Raw genomic sequence first — 19,637 nt, forward strand, 5'->3', positions numbered from 1 at the left:
GTTCAGACGTTGGCCTTTATTTATTTATTTGTTTGTTGTATGTTGCAAACTAAAGAAGTTTGGAAGAATTGGTTTCCATGCAAATTTCTTATAAACTCAACTAATCCCGGAATAAAGTGCAGAACCGCTACTGTCCTTGATGGTCCGCGGACCTCAGCTTGGGAACCTCTCTTCCCCACAGTGAACAGCAGGGGGCGCTGCGGCTGCAGAAAGTCCACTAATCTGTTTCCTGAAACGCATACTTCAGTGTTCAGAACACACCCAGTGACATCAGTGAGGTTTGAAGAAGAAAAAGTCTCCACTTAAACTGTGCAGAGGAACAAGAGGGCCGAAAGGTCCTTTCAGGGGTTTTCTGTCCGTGGAGTTTGGAAAAAGTACTGTCTGGACAGACTGGAGGAACTTTTCTTTCTTTCTTTTCTCCCCCTACTGAACCGTGGAGCGCTGAGAGTCTTTTAGGATGTCAACTTCAGAAGAGGCGGACGGATTCCGGCCGAGATATGGCTGTAAGTTGACTTTTTTCCAGCTCACCTTGAGATGCCAGGCGAGCGGCTTCCCGTCTCAGCATGGCTCCGGGTCGCAGTCCAACCCCTGCTCATGCAAACTCCTTCTCCAACACTTGAGAAAAGTCTGTTTTATCAGTGCGCGCACAGTCAGGTCGAGTTTTTACCCCTGACAGCATGCTCACAGCTTAATTATGACTTCCGCGTTTTGAAGAGGAGGGAGGCCTGCCTCTAATTTACACAACTTTTTACTCACAATGCATAAAAGTTGGTTTTTAGACTAAGACGGTAAATAATATAATTTACGCCAGTTGTTAAAACTGGACAGACGAATCACCTTTTAATGATTTGAGGTCTTGAGAAGATGAAATTACCACCCAGTGTTGAGCAACAACCGCCCACTAATCATCTATAAATGATGTGGAGGCAAACTTTAAATAAATAATAAAAAAATGAGTTATGTTTAAGTTAAAACATACATTTACTCCCTAATTAATCACATGTGGATATAATAATGAACATGCATGCCTCCGTTTATAGTCTTAGATCATTTATTAACTTTTTCTGCCCAAATTTCTCAGTTTTACTTCAAACCATGTTTTACCTGCTGTGGAAGTTTCCTCTGATCCCACACAGATGTGACAGGAGGGTTAAAAGTGGCCTCCTCTGGCCCCCATCCCCCTCTCCATAATTTGGGAGAAGAAAAAAGGAGGGGAGAAAAAGTGCTTTAGGGAATACAAAACTCATACTGGATCTCATGGGAATCGCCCCCTATTGTAACTTCCAGTTGTTTGTTTCTTCAGAGTATGAACAAGCACTGACAGACACGGGCCCCCCCCCTGAGGTGGATGAAGAGCATGTTTTAACTGGCAAGATGACTAATAAACAAGGGTGGTTTATTTTGCAAAACACAAGTGTTTGTGGAAATTTGGTGAGCCTGTATATCTGGATGAAAACGTTTCCTAACTTGTGCAACTGGGACACAGTGAACATCACATCAGTGTAAACTACTGGTTTTGAATAAATCAACAGAAATGTGAAAATAATACAACATTTTAGATCATGAAGAGATCATTTTCCTTGTTTTAAAATGTGCAACCATGTGATTGTGTGTCTGCCTCCAGCTGTTCTGGATGGCATGGAGCGGCTCACGGCGGAGGAGATGGATGAGCGGCGGCAGCAGAACATGGCTTACGAGTATCTGTGTCACCTGGAGGAAGCCAAAAGGTAATTCCTGGGTTCACGTCCAGGTCAGCTGCACATCTGCTGGTCTAAAAATAACACGTTCTGCCACAAGATCCTGTCTGATCTTCGCATTTATTCACATATTCTCATATTAGTAGGAGGAAAGAGAGAATTAGATTGTTCATTAAGTAAAAACTGACATCTTCAAGCGATGACTGGGTTTATTTTCAGTTAATTTGTCTAGTTTTCTCCATCATTTTAGTTGCAAAGTATCAATCAAACCAATAAAAGCCAGTAAAATATCCTCATTTACCGTTTTTGGTTCATCCAGCAGTCCAAAAAATAAATGTAACTGGGTTTAATATAATTTAAGATTAAGAAAATATGAAAGTTTATTAGATATCTTTTGGCATATTTGCATGGAAAGTGTTTGATTAGAGCTGGTTGTTCAAGTTCAATTCTGTTTGTTGATCTAGTGCATCAGATTGATATATGCACCAGTATTGTCCTGCTTGGTGGGACCAGTTTGCCGAATATATATTTTCTTTAATTAGTTATGAAAATCTATTCAGGCTCTGTGGCTTTACAGTAATTTTGCTTACAGCAGGACTCACTTATTAGTGCTGCAGGATTTCTGGCCTCATGCAGTGCCTCATAAAAATATTTCCACTGAGCTTATTGTGGTGGCACGGCTTCATCGATGCAGCTCACTGAAGTAGAAGCCTGTGTAGTCTGACTTAAATTACTCGTAACTGAGTCTATACTCCTTTCTGATAAGGTTCTCCTTCTTATAAATCTTTCAGACTTACAACTGAATATTTCTGGGTTTCTCCCAAGTAGCGCTGCTACTTTTATGCAAGAGTTTGCAACAGAAGTGTTCCAGGGTTGAGCTGCTGCAGACAAGCACATGGGTACAAGAGTGGTTTGTGTAAATGTGGCATGTGATTTGCTCTGTAGCTCTGCTCAAACTTTCCTTCGGCATGGTTTTCCCTGCCAATTTTTTGCTGCACCACCTGATTGTGGGGTCCCCCACTCATACTTAGCAGCAGCTTGGCTCTCATGCACACTGAATTGGACTACCTTAATACTGTAAGTGCAATAAAAGATGCTAATATACATCATCACTGTGTTGTAAGAAGACTCTGTAAAGATTTTTTTTTTTAATATATATATTGGGGTGGCTAATTTCCCAGAAATACCAAATTTTCTCTGTGGCTCTTTCCATCAGTGGTAATGGAATGTTTGCTTAAAGATGTGAGGAACATTTTCATCAAAATGACAAATGAGTGAATGCTGTTGGTTTAAAAGATTGAAGCTATTAATTTGAGGCGTCCCATGAGTGAAAAGGGCTTGTGATGGAGCTGCTGGGGGTTGAAGCTGCTGAACTGCATTAGGTTGTGAGTGGAAAAAAAAGAAGTCTCATTTCTTCTTTGATTTCCTTGCTCTATTTATAAATTCTAGTGTCATATCTTTAGTGTCAGTTTCCATTCACAATAAAAGCCAATTTAAAGTGGCTTTGGAAAAGCAGAAAGGGGCATCGGTGACGTTTCTCTTGGTTTGCTGCAAATAATCTCAGCTGTGTGGTGTTGATTTAGGCTACATCAGCAGTCAGTAGAAGAAGTGGTTGTCCTAACTGGAAATAAACCTGTAGGAAAGAAAGTAAAGACTCTGGTGGACATCTACAGGGAAACGGAAGGAGCTCTCCTTTAGGTATCACTTAAATCCCAGAGATTATTTGGGATTTTATATCTGGGAAGGCAGACAAGAAATACTTGGTGAGTCATATCAGTTTAATCTATGCCAGATTAGTTTGCAAAGACTGTAAAAAAATTTTTGGCAGAATTAGATTTAAGAATTTTGTAAGATTTATGTTTGAGCTCTACTCAAAAAAACAAGGTGGATTTTCTTAGTTTTCAGAAAGTTTTTTTCATTTTTCTTGGTGTAAATTCAGTGTTTACGTGCAACGTATGAAGGTCAGGACAAAGGTCATCTGACAAATCCTGCTTGGTTTCTGATTAAATCTAAATTTTCTAAATTAATTCAGATAATGTCACCTGGAACTGAAATCAGTAACGCATCATGTGCTTATCTTCAACGCTCAGACCAACTTCTTCGTTGCGATGAATTTAGAAGTCGGTGCATTTTTCTTTTAGTGCCTCTGGAGTCAACCGAGTCGCGGGCTCGCAGATTCAAAAGAGGAAGGCTCGTGTGAGACAGGAAGTGACTCAGTCCCTGTTGATTTTAGTATGTCTCACTGTTGCTGTAGAAACCCATGGTTGTCATAGTGACAGGTTCCGGTGTGTGTGTGCTGCTGCTAGGCTGTAAAACTCTGATTTAAAAAAAAAAAAAAAAGAAAAGAAAAGGTAGCAGTGATTGTGGCTGCGATGAACGTGTTTGTTGACCCACATCATCCACCTGTGATGTTCAGGAAATAACTGGACCGATTTATTTGTTCCCTTCCATCTGACACTGTAGTTTTTTTTTTAACCCAAGATAAAGCTTTTCAGGAAATTGAAAGTAATACACCAGCGCTTTCTCTTTATAATCTATGTAAAAATCAGGACATTTCCTGCCTAAATAAGGACAGAGAAAGAGCTTAAAACTGCATCTGCTAAATATCTTTTTGTCATACTTTACAGGAGTGAGACAGAAAAAAAAGAGCGACACAAGTTGCAACTGTTGCAGCAGCTCGTTGCTTAACCTCCTCCTTCAGTTTTCTGACTTGAGTTTTACCTTTAAACATCCACCCGTATCAGACAATGTTGTGACAGCATTTCCCTCAGGATATTAACTTGAGAAGGTGGAAGGGTTGGGGTGGGGGAGGGGTGTCTGAACTCCCTTTGCAAATGTTGGACTTTCAGCATTTTTTTTTTTGTGAAATGTTCTTCAAGTGTTTATTGTCATTTGCACAGTATGGAAACAGGTTTCCCTGAACAATGAAATTCTTACTTTGCCGTCCACGTTGAATGCCATACAAGATTATAAAATAAAAATAAATAAAAAAAAATTTAAAAAACTAGATAGAAGATAAAGATATAAAAAACTCTGAGTAAGTAATCTATTATATAATTGAACCGTGTGCTACGTAAACTGTTGTGCCACACATGATTAGCTGTGCAGAAAAGCTGTCATGAGGTAGATGATAAGCTGCATGTGCAATATCTGTTATAAATAATAAGATGCATCTAACAATGTTGCTGTTGACAATATAAAAAGTCAGTCAGTCTTAAAAGAATATCATATTGATTTGACTCGTACATAAAAAAAAAAAAAGATTGAAATAAAACGCAATATTAAGTCATTTATATAAAAAAATAAAGACTTAAATAACAGAATCATACTTACATGGTTTATATTGCAGCAGAAGTTGCCTAAATCTGACACTTAATCCATACATTTATTTACAATGGTATGGGGAAAAAAAGAAATACAGTAAAAATAAAAATAAATAATAATTAAATTCTATAAGTAATTCATTAAAAAATTACAACCATGAATGTAAAATAAATACAAAAATAAATAAACAGATAAAATTAATCAATTAATTAGATAAAAAGAAATAAAATGTGTATATATATATATATATATATATATATTGTGTGTGTATATGTATGTATGTATGTGTATATATATATATATATATATATATATTGTGTGTGTGTATATATTATATATATATATATATAAATATATATTTATATATATATATATGAATAAACAGGCTAGAAGCAGACATCAAGGGGTTAAAATGAATGCTTGAAAACCTTAGTCGAGAACGGGATCTGTCTAATAGTCTACTTAAAATATATTCCTAGTCATATTTGGCCATATCTGCAAATATAAGACGCAAGTTATCAGCTTTTTCACCACATTGTTGGTGTTTTTCCACAGCTACCTGACCGCCTTGTTACCCCTCAGAGCCATGCGTTTTCTGTCCTGTGTTATGGAGTTGCAAAAATGAACGACCTGTACTGTAGGTCTGTGCAAATGTCTGCAATTCTTTTTTCTTTTATATAGGTGGCTTCAAAGATTAGGAATAAGTGCCGTCAGAGCTAGAACGTTTCTCTCCAGCTGTGTCTTCACTTCATTGGTAGGATGCTTAAAATTATTTTTAAAGCCAAAAAATGAAGCTGTTGCAGTTTAGATGGTATTGCACGGTGGATTAAAATCAGAAAATTCCATCCAATTTTGACATAATCCTCAACATCTGTGCCTGAAATGCTGCTCTAAACCACAACAGACGCCATGCTACAGAGACATACTGTTGCTTCCTAAAGATATTGATGACCCATAAAATTTAAACCATAAAAATTCAAATTTGAATTGATCCCTCCATCAGACTTGTTGCCACCGATTTTCAGTCCAGTTTGTGTGTCATGTGACATCCCTCAGTCCTTTCTCCCCGTTTCCCATCCTTAAGAATGGCTCCTTGACAGCCATCCTTCCATGGAGACCATTTCGGATGAGGCTTCGGCCAACGCGAGATGGCTCAGCTGAAGGTCCAGATGCATCTCTCGGGTCCTGTGCCTGCAGGATACTAGTACTGCATGAAAATTGATTATTGCTGTTATTTCTGTCAATAGTGAGATCTCAATAGTTTTCTCCTAGTTATTCACAAATAGATTTCACATTAAAACTACCACTGCTCTACATCCACGTTGTGCTGCATTCTTGCTCAGATGTAGAAAATAATAAGGGCCCTTTTAATTTACCTAATTCAGAGCATTTATGCTCTTAAAAAAGGGGGAAATGTCAAAGATGTGACAGCTATCTTTCATCATTTCAAGCACAGGGCGTTGTACTATAATGTTTGGCAACACTGTCAGCAAACACACCTAGATCATCTATAACAGACCTTTGTGCAGTGTGGGGTCATTGTAAAGTGCTAATTGGCTACCATGTGGCTCACATGGACACCACTGCTGACCCCCACACTGCAGGCAGCACAGGGGTCTGCACCACACTGGCTTACCTTCTGTATGAAATGTTCTGTATAGATAAATTTGTGTTGCTTTGGCTGTTGAATGCATCTTGCTGTCAGGGTGCTGACAATACCTTAGAGCAGTTGTGGGAAACCCTGGTCCCCAAGGGCCCCAGTTCTGCAAGTTTTTAATGTTTCCCTGCTCAAACACACCTGATTTCTATCAAATGGATTCAACAGCCTATCAAGTTCTGCACAGTGTGTTGGAGCAGGGAAACATAAAAATGTGCAGGATGAGGGCCAAAGTTCCCCACCACTGCCTTTAAAGAGCAATGTGACCATTCTGAAACCCAGGAGGTTGCAGCACCACCTTTGGAGCAAAGGGAGCAAGATATCCTCGTGGGGAAGCGATGTGCTTGCAGAGTTAACAAAATAAATGTACCTATAGTCTTTTTAAAATCAAGCCACAGCTTTATCTTTTAAATTAAATGTTGTTTTCTGGCAGTAAAATCAAGTTAATAAAGTTTTCAGGAGATTAACGGCTGCTAACTGAACCAGGTGAATTAATGCTAGAAGCCGTCCTAGATTTGCCTGCTGTTGTGCTCCTTGCTCTCTGATTGGCTCACTGACCTCCAATGTAGTCTCTAGCCGGAGTGTGTGTTGTGTTGTCCAGTCAGGTAGAGTTTCAAGCAGACTCGGCTCCATGTGCAGAACAGCTGAGGCTCCAAGGTGGGGTGACGAAGGCTAGGGAGTGTGTGTTGTGTGTGGCATGATGGGAATGCATGCGACAGGTGCACAGCAGGGTGTGAGAGCGTACCTGTGGCATGGCTGCAGGAATGCACACAGACGATGTCTCTCAGATGTGTGTTTGAGTATCGGCGTATACCTGAGTGCAGGTGCAATCATCTCTCATCGCAGCAGACAGATGCAAACTTTGTGTTATCACTCTTATTTTCATGCACCCGTCAAATGAAGAGAAACAGTGTAAGGCTTATGCGACCTGCTGTGCTCATAATCGAGCCTCATTTGAATGCTCGCTGACCAACCTCTGGCTTTTCCAAATGAGTGACAAAAACCTAAGTGCAATCATTTGGTTGTTCATCCTAATTTGGTGGCTACAGCCACATATATATATATATATATATATATATATATATATATATATATATATATATATATATATATATATATATATATATATATATATATATATATATATAATAAACAAAAATAAGATAGAACATAAGATTTTTCTAAATAGAAAATTGCACTTTTTCTTAATTTTTCTTGAAACCCAGCTTGTCATTGTCTATATAAAGTTATTTGTCTCCTTTTCATTCTTACTTTCACTCTTTCTTTGCTTCCAGCCTTCTTGAGAATGCAGTCAGACATGTTTTCAGTACAGTACTCATGTTTATTGATCTATGTATAGAGCAAACTGCACCCCCCTCCCCTTTTCAGCACATACAGCAAAAACATTGCAGCTAACTTCACTGTAGAGTCTGAGACAACGACAAATGGCACATAATTCTGTTTAAATTTTGGATGCACCTGCAGCACCACTCCTGTCAAGTGCTGTCCACAGCTGTACTGTCTGTAGTGGAATATAAACAGGGGGAATTTGGAAGAGGAGTATTTGATTTGTCTTTGAGGGAGAAGACTACATTTGATTGTACAGGTTTGGTATTATGTTCTGTATTATTAGATACTTTGGTCCACTCTTCTTCCCAGCATTGCTCTCTGCACAGTGCTCTGTGGTCCAGTGATACAGTTTTAGCCAAGCTTTAGCTGTCAGACAGATGGACTCACATTTGATGTAGAATACTTGCAACCCTTCCAAACAAGTAAACTTGTTTGGCCTTTTTTCAGTCATACTGTCATGAACGGTAACATTTAACCTGCTAACCGAGGCCTGGAGAGACTGAGATTAAGTGTTTTTACAGTTTCTCTGAGCATTTCTCGCTCTCTTTGTGATGTCCACTCCCGGGAAGAATGGCAGCTGTTTTGAATGTTTTCCATTTGTTAATAATCTTTCTCACTATAAAATGATGTCCAGATAGTTTAAAACCTTATAACCCTTCCCAGATTGACTGATTCTTCTCCTGCTTTGTGTAGATGATGGCCTAAACATGGAAATAATATCATTTTTAAAAAAGTATCACCACTAAAAGTAATTTGTGTTGTTGCCCACAGCAGTGAAGATATACGAGTTCAGTAGGAGTTCAGATGGTGTTAAACAACATGAACTGGTGTAATGGCTGCTATTCAGGGAGAGCCTATGTGTAAACCTGCAGGACTTCATCCGGCCTTCCTGGATTTCTCAGAGCTGCAGCTTCACCTTCACTCTTTCTCCTATTGCCTTTACTATCCAAACACAGTTCATTTACCACACCACTGCACATGTATGATGGTCCTCTAGCTGCCATCTGTGGGATTCAGCCTTTGTCTGGTAGTGATGAGGAAAAAAATATAAAGTTGTTTTTGTTATTATTATTATTATTGTAAGATACTTTATTTTCAGGTTCTTTTTTCATAATGAAAGTATCACACAGAGTTTTATTTTGATTAGATTAGGCAGGAATGGCTTCTTGTTGGTTTCTCTTCTTTGTTTCTTCAAATAGTTTCACATTGTCACAAACATTTAATCTGATTTTTCTTGTTGAAGGCCAGCTGAGATTGATGCATGGTAAATACAAAGCTATTGTAGTTGTGTATAAATAAATAGAAGCTGGACCAAAAGGTTTAGAGTTGGTATAAATAAAGTTGGTCACAGTTTATGAGCAGCCCACATAATGACTATAAGGTCATTTTGTCCTGCCCATCAATTCTAAGCTCAATGAAAACAAGATGACATGTTTCTGAAAACACAGTCATTACCCTTTACTTAACCTACTATGAACTTTCCATTACCTCCCACACTCTATAAAATCAAGCTGTGACATTTTGACTTTCATTCCTCATTAATCTCTCATTTTTCAAGTCTTCCTTGCTGAAACAGACTTCCATATAACTGGGAGCTCATTGTTTTTTTTCCTGCATTCAACCCCGAACCCATTGATTGTGTCATGTTGTAAGTGTGGCATCTGTGTGGGTTCCTGTGTGCCACATTTAGATCTAAATAAAATAGCATTAGTTAGTTTTAGCAATTTATAGTATCACTTCTGGTTTTAGTTTGTGTATGTAACAGTCTGGTTTGACAGAGTTAATATGCTGCTTTGAACAAACATGTTCTTGTTTTTAGCTGGAAGAAAACAACTTTCAACTTTTATGTGAGATTAGCTGTCACTAAGGAATGATGAGAATTTACCCTGAGATGAGGTTGTTGCTGTTGGACAAATGACACAGATAGCCCAGCGCTGAGGTTACTGGCTTACGTCACTGACAGCTGAGACTGGTGGCTCCTGCTTGCTGACAGATCTGAGTGGAAATCTTTGGAATTTAATGCATGATCCCCATTTCCAGAAAAAAGATCATGTCTGCAAGTTATTTATTGGTTTAAACATTTAGTCAACAGACGGAAGTATGAAGAAATTTTTTTTTTTTTTTTATTTCTTAATGGAACAAAGCAGTTGTATGTTGGATGGTCATGAGAAACCAGTATACAGCTATGATAAGCCACAGGGGCTCAGGAGGACCTTGGAAAAACATTTTCACTCAACAGTTTGTCTGCATCCAGAAATGTAACCTGAAGCTGTGTTTCGCAAAGGAGTGATGAGTGGGATCTGATGCATCTACGTGCACTTTTAAAATGAGATATTTGAAAAAAAAAACTCTGTTACCTTCACTAGTCCATCATTTGAATCTGATTGCTCATTATCAGATAACTACCACTATGCGATAAAGCATATCCGATTATGTCGTTTGCATGAATCCTTGAATAATCTGATAACTCCAGAAATCAGGTAATGATCAGATTTTTGGTGTGCATGTAAACAGGCTCAGTGTTTCAGCTGCTTTTTGGGAAAAACTGACGCCTGGTCCCAAATATAAGATGGAGCATCCAGGCTGTTATCGGAAAAAGCTGAAAAAGCCAGCGGGTGTGGTTGTATGGTGGAGCATCAGTGTTCATGGCTTGGATGACTTCATTTCTGTGGAGGTACCTTTGATTCAGAGGTGGATGTTGGTATTTCGGAGGGACATTATACTCTACCAACAAGGTGAGGTCTGCGGTTATTTCAGCAGGGTAATATCAGACCTCATCCTGCACAACTTCCAACAGCATGGCCTCATACACACAGTGTGTGTGCTTGGCTGGCCTTCCTGCAGTCCACATCTGTCTCCTATTGAAAATTCATGTAGCATCATGAAGAGAATCGGATAAAACCACAGACTGTTGAACAGCTGAAATCTTTGATTCAGGAAAGAACAGAGACATGTTCCTCTAAAAATGTGCAGCAATCGGTGCCCTTAGTTCCAAAATGTCTAAAAAGTCTTATTAAAAGTAAGCTGAACACAATGGAAACATGAAGACTCTATCCCAACTTTATTTTTGGTTTTGTTACTGCATCAAATTCTAGATTTTTTATTTTCTAAATGCGATGAAGTTGGCCTGAAAATCATTACTGTGGACTTGTTTGTTAAAGCCTTAGACAAAATGGCAAAATCATAGACTGTATATAAAAGATGGTCTTTTTGTCCTTAAAATTACTTTTAAATGTCTTTTTGACATGGGAGTCTATGGGGATTGGCTCTGTTTTGGAGCCAGCCCCTAACGGATGAAGAGTGAACTGCAATTTTTTGCACTTCCACATAGGCTTCACATTTTACCGCTGGAGGTTGTTGCTTGGACAAAACATAAATTAACAAAGTCACTAGTTAACATTTTGTCTATCGGTGGCTCATCGAGTTTATTTTATTTAAATAAAAATAATGAACACTGATGTGTAAATGAGTCAGTTTAGTCATGGGCTAGTTTTTTATCTGTTGAGGTTGATGTTATTTACAATAATAATCTAAAAAAAAAAAATCACAAAATAAAAACATGAAATTACATAATATAAATTTGGTTCCCAGACTAAATCGGAGCCCCTTCTTCTCTACAGGAATATGATGATTTACTCCTCTTAGACGAAAGAGGAAAGTCTCATCTCAGCAAGTTAATTTCACAAAGAATCTTTTTCACAAGATCTTCTGCGTAATTCCACTTCCCTCCATATAATGACTGGTTCAAACCCGCACTGCTTCTTGTCATCTTTAAGGTGAAACACAAAGAGTTAACACTTCAAGTTTTAAATTACTGAAATAAATTTAGAGAAAATGTAACCCAAGGCTAAAGAGATCGGCACCACCTCGACCAAGGTTCATCTTTTCCCTTCAGAAGATGTCCCTGAACCAGGATGGAGACAGAACTGTGCAACGCTGGCTTTCTTATCATTTATTTAACTGTGTTGAGATAACAAAAGTTTCAACATGTCATGCTTATGTTTACATCAGCACTTTATTCTCATGAGAGCCTGCTGGGTTTTAATCTCTGCTCAAGAACAGCGTTGTGTATAAAAGCCATGACTGACAGAACAAGAGGATTCATCAACAGAGAGATAATCTGTTTTAACTTTGATATGATATGACAACACTGGACTCTGCATCATGGATTAAAGATTAAACTCTTGTCTCCTCGATTCCTGCTGACTGTCACAACACTGAGATCTCCAACAAGGTTGTAATGTGAGAATAACATTAATAACAGGGAGCTTAAGCTGAGGCAACAGTAAAAATAAAGACTTCATTTTTTAAAGCTTAGGTGTGCTCCCATGTATTGTGTCCTGTTACAGTTTACAGCTGAACAGATGCTTCATTTTCGTTCTCACCCTTCACTGCACACCAGTTCCTTCTGAAGCTCTGGCTATTTGCCTGTAATTTCCTGTTTTCAGGAGGTTTCCAAACACTCGTGTGTTGCTACTGCTGCAGTGAATATTATGTAACACCAGGCCCTGAGATTGTGTTATGAGGGGAACAATGGCTCAAGAATAATGTGTCAAAAAGCATTTTACACCGATACGATCTGTCCTTGAGTAACTGTTGTAGGGCTTCCTGACAAAAGAACAACCTTCGAAGCCTTTTTCAGTCTTTACAGAGGTGAAATTCCTCATAACTCAACTGCTTGGATTATAAAGAAGTAAAATTTTTAAGCAAAAATGACAATATTTACAGTTTTCCACTTTCTAATCTGCTTGTTGATGTTGGGGTTTGAATTTTCTTCAGTTTTTGGCTTTTAAAGAGAATTTGTGGTAACTTGGATAAACATATTTATCATATACGATATATCTGAAACTGCCCTTATAAAAAATCATTAGGGAAACAATTAGAAGAAAAATCAGGTTGCCAGACTTTGTTGTTACTGGATTTGGAAAAAACATAAAGTGGAAAATTCAGGAGGACTCTAAAAGGGGCCAGTACTGATGCCTTCTACAGTTGCCATGGTTACTAGTGTGCATGTGCAGGACAACACATTTATAAAGGCAGAGGTGAAGCACAGCAGAGAGGGAGGGGCTCATGCTCTTCTGCATGTTGCCATGTTTTCGCTTTAAATGAGGAAAAAAAAAATTCTGAAAATAATTTTATAACTACTTATTGACCCCAATATATTTAGTCTGAATTATTAAGATAAACAACAACAACAAAAAAATTTACTTGAAAGAAAAATGTTATTTTTTCAAGTAGAAAATGAGAAGCTAGGAGTGTTTAGTCATTTCTACTATAACTTACAAGTAGATGTGTCATCTACACAAATTACAGCTCCCTTTTTGTAAAACTCTTTTTTTGTGTGTGTGTAGCCCATAGGCTTCTGTTGTTTCCATAGACCTGTAGTTATTCTAGTCTTTCTCAGTCAAGGTCCTCAGGACTCACTGCCCTGCATGATTTAGATGTTTCTGTGCGTTAACACACCTGTCTGGAATCAACAGGCTCAGAAAGAACTGGATAAAGAGGTCCATTAATCTGAATCAGGTGTGTTTATAGAAGGAAAAACATCTAAAACATGCAGGGCAGTGGGTCCTGAGGACCAGGACTGAAAACAGATTTTCTGATTCAGTAACACTGAAGTAAAGCTCTAAAGTTCAAAGTTTTCTTCCAAAAAGACCTTGTTTAGGTGGAAATACATTAAGAGTGGAGCTTCTAGTTCGTGTTTTATTTACACCTTTACTTCTTTGCTATCTCAAGTTTAAATTCCATCTCAGAAAACAAGCTAACTTGATATCAACCAGATAAATGATCATTTCCATTTATAAACATCCAAACTAGGCTGCTCATATCAGGTTCAGCCAGATAGGGGGAGATAGTATCTCATAGCAGGATGTTCAGTGGTTAAGAATGAATGAAAAGAGGGAGCAGTGAAGCAGTATGTGGCCTGGAGATATTATACTGTGGGTGGAAATGACAAATTTGAAGATTGTGATATATAAATTTAGACTCATGTATTGTTGCACTCCTTGTGAAGGGATTGGTGGAAGACTGTAAGCAGGGGTGATTGTCATATAGATGCATCTGAGTGATTAATCGAAGACTCCCCCTGGCTTTTATTGCACATTTCATTAAAATCACTTAAAGGAGCCAGAGGAACCAGACTAATTGTCTAACAATCACAGTCAGGGTATGGCTTCGACAAAAGTTTTGATTCTGGTTGATGTTTTATGATCCATCTGCTGGTGAAAGTACGCAGGAAAACTAGTCCTGCAGGCTTGGTGCTTAAATCAGCATTAACTTGCTGTGAAAGTGCTTGAAATGTTGTGTTTTTGGTTTTGCATAAATGCTACCAGGTGTTTGTTTCCTGGGAACAATGAGGCCTTTTCCTCAGAAAAAGCAGGCTTGAGTCACTACCTGGCTGTAAACAGCTGAAAGAGGGAATGATAGAGGTAGGAAAAAAAGGGAGAGGGATCGGTGCTACTCCTCCTCTGTAGCTTCTCACCTATTGTGGACTGGACATCTTCGAAACTTGAGACCACAAGTTACATTACCAGTTTGGATCGCTGCCACTCAGAGCCCAGGAACAGTACGAGTCCTAGTGGTGATAAAAGTTGTGGGTGGCTGAGAACTGAGTGAACACTGCAGTTTTATCTGACTGTAACACCTCTATCCATCGGTTCAGAGAACCCTGCTGACTCCTCTCAGGTCTGATTATAACAGAAGGCTGTTAGCAGGATGGGTTGCAGCGTGAGTCCAGCTGCTGTTTAGAGATGACGAGGTCACTTGGTGCACAGATTCCAGTGTTGCAACAAAGCATGTAATGGACAACTTGGCACTCACTCATCTTTTTCTTTTTTTTTTTTTTTGTCTTCCCTTCTGTCATTTTTTGTCCCGGTTTTCTTCCATTGCTCTAATGCTGCAGAAAGAGCAGCATGTTCGTGAAAAACTAATTTAGACTGAGGATGGGATTTCCTCAGGATTGTCCCATAACATCAAAGCTTCTCTTTCTGCTTAAGCTCATATGCACTTTTCTCAAACTCAGCCTTTAATTATCCACCAGTTCAACAGCAGAAAGGAGGGGGGTGCTGTAGTTAACAATAATAACTGGGGAAAAAAGAAGTGAAAGAACAGGACGTGGGAGGGTATATATACCTTGTGTGTGCTACTGCCAGATAAGGCTCACAATACGATTACCTTATCCAAGCTATTCAGTAAGCGCCCACCACTTCCGTTCTTTTTTCTTTTCAGGCTCGTATGGACACAAATGAATTTACAGTGTCAGGGTCGGAGCAGAGGGAGCCTTGTAGAGAAGTTTTGACTGAACGGATTTATACTGCATTTCCATCTCTTGGAAAGGAGCAAGAAAACTTGGCGTTGTAATGCATGTATTTCTAAATATATATGAATCTCAAGGAGCGTTCAGGATGATAGCTGGCGTCACTTTGCATATTGTTTATTTGACTGTTAATAGGGCAAAAAGGTCAAATGTGGGTTTGAATACTGTTAAAGCCTACACTATTATACAAATGCCAGAAATCCCCTAGTTACTTGTTCCATCCCCCTACAGTGGAGAAAATTTCACATAACAGAGGAAAGCAGTGCATCCTCAGTTTTCTGTTGATAAACAGTTAATTAACTTTTTTTTTTTTAAATGCAGCTGACAAGTGATTTGCTACTCATTTTCCTGCAGCTTTAATCCCATTCACAATAAACATCATCTCGACGGGACCCCCTTTAGCAGCATGAGATGTGCGGTACAGAAGATCTTTGCACACACCGGGAAGCAGCAATCCTAACGCGTAGCATACCAAAATGGCAAGGAGAAACTCAACTAAAAGAATCTCCCAAGCATTGGCATCCGAACCAAACACATCCAAACCCCGAGCAATTATAGAGGAATGTAAGAAAAACATGAGAACAGCACTGTCCACTTCAGAGTTCCTGCTAATTTCTCTGCTTCAAGCAAACCACATGAACATATGATGTGTCATATGAAGGCAGAGACTCTGCTGATTACATCTTGTCTCTTCACTACGGTACAAAAACTCTGCAAGCCAGCAGCCAAAGAGTAGCAGACAAAAATTATTCCACCTCAGACACTCTGCTAATGTGTTCTCCTATGACTACCTTTGTTTTAAATGATTCATGAAGGTTCTGGTTGTTTCCATGGAAAAGAAGATTTTATAGTGAAGAATTCACTCTTTCTCTGATGCACTATCTTGGGTATTCTCTTCTTTTTGGAACCTCATGGTGTTGAAGGCTGTCCCTGGATATCCCTGGATTCTCTTGACTGAGACCATTGATAGAGGGGTTGATTTATCGAAACTTGGTTAATTGGTTTCTTGAGATATTAATCTGCATTACACTTCTAATTAAAACATCTATAAACGGCTCGTTTGCTTTTGTAGCTTCTGCTTTTGCACAGTTCCTCATCAGACTTTACAAATTACTTTACTAATTTCTAGGTGAATTGTGCTGCTATCTTCTGGTTTTCATTGAAAGTAATGTTTTTCTTTTAGGAGATAACCATTTACATTTTCTGCTGTGCTCCAGGTCAATTTACTCTTACATAGTGACACATATCTTGATTCTGATACTTCTTTAGTAATCTTACATTTCTCATCTTTATTTTTGAGAACGAGATTATACATACAGTCCTTGCAGTTGTGAAGATGTACTTAATTTATTTTGGGTTTGTCATTTCAGACAGCAGGCTGAAAAAATAGGCCTCGTTAAGGAGGTTAATTGTAAGATTTCTCTCTGGATGTTCTTTTTGTACAGCAGCTGTCCATCTGATCTAGTTTAATTTTGGCTAATGTATCGGCTAAAAGCTTTTTTTCTGTTCTCTTTGACTAAAACCTGTGCCGTGTTAAGTGGTGAAGGAACGTCAGAAAACTGCAGCTGCACAGTTCACCTCCTCCTGTAGAAACACTGGTGAAATGTCAACACAGTTATAAAAGGAGCAGCTGTCACCGCGGGTTACAGACCGGGAGGATGTGAGGTCACCTGCAACATTTTTCTTTTCAAGGGTGTGATTAACCGCAAGAACATGAAGGCGTGGCTATTTTCCGTTTTTTTGTAGGTAGACTGAAAAGGCCCATTGCAACATATGAGACTATAATTTTAGATGATGAATCTAGTTATGCACCTAGATTTTTAGATTAATTCCTCCCAGTAAGCCTGACCTTAGTAGCTGGGAGGTCAAAGGACACTTAGAATAATATCCAGTTTGGTTTAAGTGAAAGTTTCTTTGAACATTTTAGTTTTGAAGTTGTATATTTAGTATGTTAAAAACATGCCTGTTGTAATAAAAAGGTCTTTCTGTGTAATGGTTGCAGGGTGATTCATCCTAGATTAATTTAATAGCATATTAGAGAGAATATAAGCGGTCATTGTTTCTTTATAGCTCTGACCCAAGTGTTCTAAACAATAAAAACCTATTACGCTGCACCCTGAGAGGGACAACGATGCCTCTGAGCCTTGCAATAATAGGGCTTGTGGTCTGTTAGCATGAATGTGTTATCTATTGGTTATAAAACATTAACTTCTGCAGAAATGCCGCTTGTGGCTCAGGATGAAACCTGGGAAAGAGGAAGTATGCAACTGCAGTCCAAAGTTTCTTCATCTCTGTGGGTTAAAGATGATTAATATACCATCTGCATCCCAGTAAGGCCATACTGCCCGGGGAATGCTTGGTAGTCAGGCCGTTTGGTCAGCAGCTGAAGACGGCTTATTGGCAAGGAGTCAGTGCATCTTCCTGGAGAGATAATGGTCCGCAGCAGACCTCTTCCTATGAGACTGAACTCTGAACTCAGTCGGGGACTCCAGCTTCCTGAAAGCTTGGCGCATTTAGGAAGAATTCTTGGTATTCCACATGTCTGGACCAGTGCTGCTCTATTCATTTTAAAATTTGAAGATAGAAGTAAAACTGTTTGATATTTTAATTGGCAGAAAATGAATTTTCTACGTTCACACCCTGCCGTGGATGAAAAGGGAGATGTCTTATATTAGAGCCCAGCAGCACTTTTCTAGATTGCAACTGCCATGAGTGTGACAATTCTTGTTATCTCCTTCCTTTTGGTTTTTAGTCATATTTTCTCACTCAGAAGTCTTAAAAATTAAATAAAGTGTAAAATTTAACCCAAACCCAAACCCAGCTTGTTCAGAGTAATTGTGGAGATTCCAGTCATATTTGTGACTTGTTGAAATTTGCAGACATGTCTGTTCAGAGTCTGAAACACGACTTGACTTTTTTTTTTTTTTTTTTTTTTTTTTTTTTTTTTGGCTGCTTTCTTTGCTGTTATTGACAACATCCTGAAATCCCAAATAATAGCTGCAGTTCTCACTGGTGAAGTGGCGGGTGTGACTGTGTTTGTGGTAGCCTGGAAAAGGGTGTGTATCCCTGATAAAAGAGCCATTACTTAGCAGTCTTTATGGAGCCTTTCATTGCTCCACAGTGGAGTGATAGTAGGAGCTTGTTCCTCACTGGCAAGCCCAGGCCCTTCGCCATGGGTCGGTCACCTCGGCCTCAATGGCAGCCCTGTCTGCTGGCCCCATCTCACGACTTCCTGAGAGGAAAGTTGTTTCAGCTGCTGGTTTAACTGCCCTTTGCTCCACAAAGTGTGGGTGTGCGTGTATCTTCGTGTGTTTGTATGAGGACCAAGTGTCTGTATAAGAATCTAAATGTTGAGAAATCTCTGAAACTCAGACTCTGCTTGAAGGGCTGTCTTTGTACCGTTAGTCATTTTGTATTACCAGGTTTTTTTTTGCGCCAGTTGGTCTTAAAATGTGTTTGGAAGTTTTTCTTTTTGAGTCCAGGCTGCAACTTGACCTGTAGGTTGATGAAAATCTGCCTCCCTGAGGCTCATAGTGCTGGATGCAGATTTTGCCTCTCCTGATAAACGACAGCCAGCTTTTCTCTTGAAAGATTTTTAAAGGCTTCCTCCCACAGCTCAAAAACATGCATGCCAGGTAATTTGGTCACTAAAATTTCTCAGAGTGTAAGTGGTTGTTTGTCTCTGTGTTAGCCTGCAGTGGACTGGTGACCTGTCCAGGGTGTAGCCTGCCTTTTGCCTAGCAATTGCTGGGATAGACTCCAGCTTCCCTGCAACCCTGAACTGGAATAAGCAGTATAGGAAATGATTGGATGGGTATTTTTATCTAGGCACACCAAAAGTTGAAAAAAAGCCAAGTGTAACTTAAAAAAAAAGCAGAACTCTCCACAACTTACTGAAACTTTTGATAAAAAGGCTGAATAAAACCTGCTCTTAAAAATATTCTGGAGTTATTTTGTGGACAAATGACACAAATTTAAACTTTTTAGTAAAAGCATACATAACTATTAGAAGGAAAGAAGGCTGTTCACACAACCAACAGGATCTCATTCCCACCGTGAAGCATGGTGGGGGAAGAGTCATGGTTTGGGGTTGTTTTGCTGCCTCAGGGCAGCAGTTCATGGTGGGGGAAGGATGTGAGCAGGTTAAAGCTTGTTACATAAGCTGAGAAGCGAGAACTTTGTTGTTGCTCTGGAGGCCGCAAGAACAAGAAAAAGGTTTGCATTGGTCCGGTCATTTCATCCTCCCACGAGAAGCTTCGTCTGCGATGGGGTGGAGGTTACTGCAGGGGGGTGT

At 39.1% G+C, this 19,637-nt stretch overlaps 1 protein-coding gene across 1 annotated transcript in view; it reads left to right on the top strand.

Annotated features, from left to right (window-relative positions):
• Window positions 1-250: 250 nt before the first annotated feature.
• The window catches only part of iqgap1 (IQ motif containing GTPase activating protein 1), a 54,138-nt gene continuing 34,751 nt past the window's right edge, over window positions 251-19,637 (top strand). Inside the window, exons 1-2 of the mRNA XM_041986357.1 lie at window positions 251-503; window positions 1,625-1,727. Coding sequence (XP_041842291.1) covers window positions 458-503; window positions 1,625-1,727 — 149 coding nt within the window. The 5' untranslated portion in view covers window positions 251-457. The remainder of the gene's footprint in view (window positions 504-1,624; window positions 1,728-19,637) is intronic.

The sequence above is a fragment of the Melanotaenia boesemani genome, chromosome 1 (genome assembly GCF_017639745.1).
Source record: "Melanotaenia boesemani isolate fMelBoe1 chromosome 1, fMelBoe1.pri, whole genome shotgun sequence".
NCBI lineage: Eukaryota > Metazoa > Chordata > Actinopteri > Atheriniformes > Melanotaeniidae > Melanotaenia > Melanotaenia boesemani.